The sequence below is a fragment of the Triticum dicoccoides genome, chromosome 5A, assembly GCF_002162155.2.
Source record: "Triticum dicoccoides isolate Atlit2015 ecotype Zavitan chromosome 5A, WEW_v2.0, whole genome shotgun sequence".
Lineage (NCBI taxonomy): Eukaryota > Viridiplantae > Streptophyta > Magnoliopsida > Poales > Poaceae > Triticum > Triticum dicoccoides.
In genome coordinates, this window is record NC_041388.1 from 653,973,310 (window position 1) to 653,980,468 (window position 7,159).

Sequence of the window (7,159 nt, forward strand, 5' to 3'; positions counted from 1 at the left end):
AATGAAATATGATTTACAATAAATGGAATGATGTACAACAGACTATAATAAATGTTAGGAACTTGTTCCGTGCAAAGTTATATAATTATATTTGCACATGTCACATATAGTAATGTCTTAAATGAATATTTGTAATGACGCATTCCCACCATTTTTTTTAACGAAATCCTAAGATTTAAAATGCAATTTTGGCTAGCTTCATAAGAACGAGCTCATACGTGCACAATTGTTGCACTCTTGTTGAGGACATGTTTTCCAGAGAGAACGCAACTATGTGGACCGAAAGAGATATACGTTGTTCCCCGCAATAAAAAAGAGATATACGTGCACGGATCCACCCTCAGCGGCTCATACGTGCACAATTGTTGCACTCTTGTTGAGGACATGTTTGATTGGCATGAATTGCATCCACGGATCCAGCCTCAGCTATAAAAGCGTGCACGCACCCAACAAGAGAGTTCTGCATCCACTCTCAGCCATAGTGTTAGAGGATGCGAGGCGATATGGCTCAAGTACTCACCATCTTCTCCCCGGAAGTTCTGCTCTCACTCTTGCTCTGCTTCTTCGTACTACGCCGCTACTACTTGGCAAGACGATCTGCGAACAATTGCAGTGATCATGGCCGCCGTCTCCCGCCGTCGCCTCCGAAGCTCCCTCTCATAGGCCACCTGCACCTCGTCGGCCCCGACCCGCACATCTCCCTCGCCGAGCTCTCAAGGAAGCACGCCGGCCGCGACGGCCTCATGCTCCTCCGCCTCGGCCAGGTGCCCAACCTCGTCGTCTCCTCCCCGAGCGCCGCCGAGGCCGTCCTGCGCACGCACGACCACGTCTTCGCCTCCCGCCCGCCGTCCATCGTCGCCGGCGTCCTCCTCAGCGGCCCCTCCGACGTCGCCCTCACCCCCTACGGCGAGTACTGGCGGCAGGCCAGGAAGCTCGTTACCACCCACCTGCTGAGCGCCCGGAAGGTGCGCGCGCTCCAGGGCGGCCGCGAGGAGGAGGTGCGCCTTGTGGTGGCCAAACTCCGGGCGGCCGCGGCCGCCCGCTCTGCCGTCGACATGACCGAGCTGCTCGGCGGCTTCACCAACGACGTCGTATGCCGCGCCGTGTCCGGGAAGTTCTTCAGGGAGGAAGGCAGGAACGAGCTGTTCCGGGAGCTCATCGCCGGGAACGTGGCTGCGATAGGGGGGTTCAACCTGGAGGACTACTTCCCGAGCTTGGCCAAGGTAGGTCTTCTCCGGCGAGTGGTGCTCGGCAAGACGAGGAGGCTGAAGAAGAGATGGGACGAGTTGCTCGACAAGATCATAGACGACCACGCGACCAAATCACCATGGCTAGTAGGAGTACATCAGCATCAACCCAATGAGCAAGAGCAAAACCAACAAGATGAAGACAGAGACTTGGTGGATGTTCTCCTCTCTCTTCAACACGAGTACAATCTCACTAGAGACAACGTCAAGGCCATCTTGTTGGTAATTCGCTTAGCTTCCTGAACGTTTCCCTCTGAACTAAACACTACTCCCTCTTAAAAAAATATAGGAACGTTTAGAACAGAGGGAGTAATTTTTAATTATTTGATTAATATTTCTGATGGTTAATTTTCATTGATATATAATTCCAAATATGTAAACAGGACATGTTCTCTGCGGGCACAGACACGTCATCCATCGTCCTGGAGTTCGCCATGGCGGAGCTCATGCGGAAGCCACACCTCATGGCCAAACTCCAGGCCGACGTGAGGAGCAAGACACCCAAGACCCAGCAAACAGTCAAGGAGGACGATCTGGGCAACATGTCCTACCTCAAGGCTGTGGTGAAGGAGACGCTCCGGCTCCACCCACCGGCGCCGCTCCTCCTCCCACACCTCTCCATGGCCGAGTGCGACGACGTCAACGGCTACATGGTCCCGGCAGGGACACGCGTCATCATCAACGCGTGGGCTCTCTGCAGAGACACCGAGTCCTGGGGGATGAAGGCGGAGGAGTTCTGGCCGGAGAGGTTCATAGACGGGGCCAAAGCAGCTGCCGACTTCAAAGGGAGGGATTTCCAATTCCTGCCGTTTGGAGCCGGGCGGAGGATTTGCCCCGGGATGGGCTTTGGGCTCGCCACGGTCGAGGCCATGCTCGCCAACCTTGTTTATTGCTTCGACTGGGAGCTCCCCGACGGGATGCGGGAGGAGGACGTTGACATGGCCGACGTGTTTGGAGTGACGATGCGTCGGAAGGAGAAGCTTGTTCTTGTCCCAAGAATACCACAAGATGCAAACATATAGTGCATGCGCACCATTCCATACTATCAGTTAGTATAGCCGCAATAAAAATTTAGACCAGCTCAAATATGAACATCTCCTAGTTATGCTTCTCTCCTACAGAATGTAAAAAACGCAGGAACTGTACTTTTTGCAGGAATTGTTTCTTTAGGAGAGATAAAGACACATGTTGCATTGGACTTCTCAAAAGAAGTGAAAACACAAGGTTTGAGCAAATGTTGAGAATCCTCCAACACTGGAAGGAAAAGGAAGGATTCCTATAGGATTTTTTAAAGCAAATCCTACAATCTATAGAGTACATAGGAAAGTTTTCCTATATGAATTCATTGTTACGAAATTCTTGTAAAGTTCTTTTGTTCTAAACTGGGCCTAAATCTAGGCCTCCTTTGGTCCTTCCAAACATGATCTAGTGGTCTGCATTGGAGGCTTAAGTGGGTTTACGGCATAATGTGGAATAACGGCCATCATTACTAATGAGTAATGACCCAAACAGCCATGAATTAGTTGAGCTCAAGATTAAATAAGAGTGTAAAATTTTAGCAAAGAGAATACTATTGAACGCCAATCCCCGTATAGAACCAAAGAAAACAACTGTGCATTTTCCATGCATGAAGGCCTGAGGATGTCAAAATGATTAGGCAAGTAAACAATTTAGAAGTATGTTGCTAGCCAGCATGCCTTGATCTTGCATTGCCGCTTAAAACAAGGTATGGTGTCTTGTTGCGCGCTTGGGCCTCCCTCATCTTCTCCGCGGACATTAAAGGCGTGTCGGAAGATTTCATCCGCTTGGTTTTCAACTCATCCTGGTACTTCCTCTGCCGTTTCTCCTGCTTCGTCTTGCCAGGGCCCTTGCCATGGAATTTGCGTGAAAGCTCCCGAAATGCCTCCTTCATAGTCATCTGTGGACAAAATCATCAGGCTCTGAGAAATGTTATCATTGTGTGTCATCTATTATTATTCCTGATGACAAATGAATGCAGACAAAAAAACATTTGGATCTAGTACTTACCACTCGACCAAACTCATCAGTTCTCTCTATGTTAATTTCTTTTGGTCCATCCTTGATACCAACAGGCTTGCTTTTCTTCTTGTCACTGATTTTTTCACCACCCTCATCAAGTGTCCCTCTGTCCTTAAGAAGCCTCAGAGCACCAGCCAAACCTTTGCCAATTTCAGCTTCATGCAGAACCTCGTCCGGCTTGACTGCTGCATCTTCTCCATCCTTTACTTGGTCTTCAATTCCAGCTGTCATTTTCCTTGCCGCCGACCCGCTTTTGTCATCTTTTGACAGAGTGCCTGAAGACGCCGCACCGTCATCTTCGTCCGCAAACACGTCACGCGCTTCTCGCTTGCATGTTTCTACAAAACAAACGATACGCGACATCAGTACACTTGAGTTGTTAGTCAAGTCCTGTGCACTCCCAATTCATACAGAAAGTAAATACGTCAAGCAGGTTACCTGCATTCAGTTGTAAGCCCAACACGAACTCATCCATCTCTGTGATAACAATCTTACTCCGCGGAGCGTCGCCTCGGCCCTCATTTGCGATGGCCGGTCCTGCGACAGCCAGAGGACCGCAAGCCGCAGCGTGTTGCTGCTTCCTTGGAGCCTCCTCCCGGCCCTGGCGCAATGATTCTGACGCCTTTTCACCCATACCAAATTCAGTTATCCTCCCTGAAAATACGTACTATGACTTTAGGTTTCCGCTTAGGTTTTCCGCGATCGGATGGCGCCGACTGATTCTCCGAAGCGATGCAAAGGCAGAAGCAGAGCAAAACGAACAGCAGCCGAAGGAATCGGGCTAGGGTTTGCTTACCAACAGCAGAAGGGATCGCGTCGCCGGTTCGAGGAAGAAGGGTCTGGGTCGCGTCAGTGGGGATGGTAGTGCACGGTGTCGGTGTGGGGGAGGGTGGCTATGTGCGGGCAGAGGCGGCGACCCCCGCGCTGTCGCTGGCGCCGGCGAAGAGGATTTGTTGCGAGATCCGGCGAAGAAAGGCACGAACGACACTACGGGGGCGAAACCATTATATATATTTTTCTTGGCTTGAGAATTGCGAAACCGTTTATGTTTGCAACCGAACCGAAGTAGTGGCCCACGAGACGGTGAGATGGGCCGGCAGTGCGCCAGCTCTCGGCCTAACCAGGCCCGACCTAAGGCTGGTCCACCTGCTTAAAAAATTCCCTAAAAACTGTACGCCACATCGGATTTGAATTGTCGGGTGTGAATTCGATCAGGTTCATATTGCGTCTCACTGTCAAGTTTTGGTTAGAGGGATCAACAACCAAGATCGAGGGCCATACAAGGTCATGTCCATATATAGATCATCGGAGACCAGGCCGGGCCGGCAAAGTCCGAGGCCCTGTGCCAAACTCTGAAATGGGCCCCGGCACACTAGAGAAACTACATAACTATATAATAATATAAAGATCACAATTTTCTTGACCATCAAAGTTATTTTCTGTCTTTGGCCATCTTTAGGGCTAGGAGCATTGTCATTATTATTATCATGTGCATGCTCTTGATCAAGTGACCGATTATCAGATGACACTTGTGGTTTTTTTTATATAATAAACTTATCTGTATCTTGTCTCGAGATCAAGTTAAAACCCCGAGTTTTTGTTTCTTCAAACGATTTTAACCAGAGTCTTGTTTTCTAAAAAAAAGACATGACTTAGATCTTGCAATACTACACACCTAATAGAAAGAACAAAACTAGCAATACAAGATTTTAGCGAAACTATATAGGGAACGAAATCGGAACAACTCAAAGTGAAGATCAAGGGCTCACGGAATCACCGGTTATCGGAGATGAATTGAAGCAAACCTTCCCTGTCTTCCTGTCATGGTTGCCGTTCAAGCGTTCCTGGTCCTGTCGGCCTGCCGATCTGATCTGCCGTCTACGTCGCTGGGACGCTAGCCCTAGCCGCCACACGAAGAAACGGATGGAGGGACGGTTCGCTCACTCGGTCGCTCCTACTCTAGATTTTTTTTTTTACATGGAACACCTAGCATTCCATTAGCTAGTGGACACGGCTGAATCGCCTGCCACAACACCCATTACATCCGGTGGAAAGTTGGTGAGCCACATTCGGTCACCACCTGGAGCCAACCTTGAACCTAGACTAGCCAGCAAATGGGCTAGTTCATTGCAAGAACGATGATTAAACAACACTTTATACTGAATGAACCCCATCTCGAGAAGTATTTGGACTCTCTAAAAATGCTCCCGAGCTGGCTTCTATCTGACGAGTTAGAAACAATGACCTGTTGTAGAGGAAGGCAGTCCGTCATGAAGATTACCTGTCCCATGCTAAACCCTCAGCCATGTTGATTGCCTTCATGAGAGCCACAGCTTGAGCATGAATCACGACGGATATGTTTGAGAGATTGCCTGCAACAGCGCAGATGACATCACCGCTTGTGTCCCTGGCGATGCACCCCATCCTCCCTAGCCATGTGGATGGCTGGTAAGAGGCATCAAGGTTAATCATGACCCAATCAATCGGTGGCGCCTTCCACTTGTTGGGAGCAACTGACTGGACTTTGGCCGTGGTGGAGTTGTAATCGTGCCACTCAGCAGTGTTGGCAGAAATTTGGCTTGCAAACTACTCCCTCCGTTCCAAAATAGATGACCCAACTTTGTACTAACTTAAGTATAAAGTTGGGTCATCTATTTTGGAACGGAGGGAGTATGAAGCAGATGCTATCCTCTAAATCGTTGTTTTTGTTTCCTGATGGAACTTGGTCACTGGCCCTGGCTGGGGCTGTTGTAGTACGCCAGACAAGTCGCGACTCAGGAAGTCAGGATACGCAAGCGCACCAGGACAGCGGCGGCCCACAGAGGCAAAGTGGAAGATCTGTTGAGCAGAGGCGGCCCATCTATATAAAATAACAGAAGTCGTCTAAAAAATATAAATAAAAAGGCTACTACTAGTAATGCATACTAAATCTGAGGGCCCAAACAGATTGCCTTCATTTTCACCATGAACGGTGTGGTTTTAATGATGAATAAACTTATAGGGAATCGTCGATGCTAGTAGTGTGTCATGTACTCTATGGGCCACCCTACTTAGAAGTGATTTTAAGGAAGTATTCTTAAAATCTCAAGAAGTGATTTTAAGCTGTATAGAGAGGGCCTTCAACCTTTGATTGATAAAATCTTGAAAATGAATTCTTGGGTGGAGAGTAAAGCTTTTATCTTATAGAGGCATGATCAGTCTTATTAAGTCTTGCCTTGCTAGCATTCCTATATATTTCCTATCCTTTTTCAGATTCACTAAATGGGCATTAGATCTTATCAACTCCCATATGGATACTTGTCCGTGGAATGACTTTGAGGGGCATAGGAAAATACATTTAGCTAACTAGTAGTTAATGTGTATGAACTGGATGTTTGGGGGCTTATTAGTATTCTTAACCCGCATGACCTCAACATTTTCCTCTTGGGCTCTTGGGTAAAAATACACAGGGCACGAGAGGGTAGGGTTCGGAGGAAATTGGTTGATCCCATATACCAACCTTAATTTCCTAAAAATTTATGTAGTGATGCTCTTTGGGCCTCCAACTTCGAGAAATGGGTTATGTGGGCAACAAAAGTAGTGAAGTTTGGGTCTAGATGGATATTGGGGGCGATAAGAGCAATAGATTTTGGGAAGATTCATGGTTTGTGTCATCCCCCCTTGTTGTTCAATATTGGGACCTCTACTGTGTCTATAGAGAACAATGCAAAACCATTCGTCATATTGGGGATGGTCACACTCTTAAGCTAACCTTTAGGAGAAACTTTGATGAGCCAATGATGATACTTTGGTTTGAGCTTGAGGAAATTGCCGAGAGTATTTCCTATTCATACTCCAATGACTCTTTAATTTGGCAATATGAAAACTTTTGG

At 48.0% G+C, this 7,159-nt stretch overlaps 2 protein-coding genes across 2 annotated transcripts; one reads left to right on the forward strand and one right to left on the reverse strand.

Annotated features, from left to right (window-relative positions):
- Positions 1-491: 491 nt before the first annotated feature.
- Positions 492-2,401, forward strand: LOC119303777 (indole-2-monooxygenase-like). Its single transcript, XM_037580922.1, has 2 exons — positions 492-1,469; positions 1,631-2,401. Exons 1-2 carry the CDS (start codon positions 492-494, stop codon positions 2,267-2,269), a joined length of 1,617 nt encoding a protein of 538 aa, XP_037436819.1. The 3' UTR covers positions 2,270-2,401.
- A 437-nt stretch (positions 2,402-2,838) lies between these two features.
- On the reverse strand, positions 2,839-4,201 carry LOC119298284 (SART-1 family protein DOT2-like). The gene is made up of 4 exons (XM_037575746.1): positions 4,084-4,201; positions 3,726-3,941; positions 3,276-3,625; positions 2,839-3,165 (listed from the first exon to the last, which is right to left on the reverse strand). The coding sequence occupies exons 2-4, from the start codon at positions 3,919-3,921 to the stop codon at positions 2,932-2,934; spliced, it is 780 nt and encodes a 259-aa protein (XP_037431643.1). The 5' UTR covers positions 3,922-3,941; positions 4,084-4,201; the 3' UTR covers positions 2,839-2,931.
- Between the last annotated feature and the right edge of the window lie 2,958 nt (positions 4,202-7,159).

What these genes read in the sequence shown, in the direction of transcription:
- LOC119303777 (XM_037580922.1), top strand. Translation starts at nt 492, where the DNA reads ATGCGAGGCGATATGGCTCAAGTACTCACCATCTTCTCCCCGGAAGTT. An exon ending in ACGTCAAGGCCATCTTGTTG is followed by an intron (nt 1,470 to 1,630) that starts GTAATTCGCTTA and finishes ATATGTAAACAG; the next exon opens with GACATGTTCTCTGCGGGCAC.
- LOC119298284 (XM_037575746.1), bottom strand. Translation starts at nt 3,921, where the DNA reads ATGGGTGAAAAGGCGTCAGAATCATTGCGCCAGGGCCGGGAGGAGGCT. An exon ending in GGGCTTACAACTGAATGCAG is followed by an intron (nt 3,626 to 3,725) that starts GTAACCTGCTTG and finishes TTTGTTTTGTAG; the next exon opens with AAACATGCAAGCGAGAAGCG. An exon ending in CTGATGAGTTTGGTCGAGTG is followed by an intron (nt 3,166 to 3,275) that starts GTAAGTACTAGA and finishes TTTTGTCCACAG; the next exon opens with ATGACTATGAAGGAGGCATT.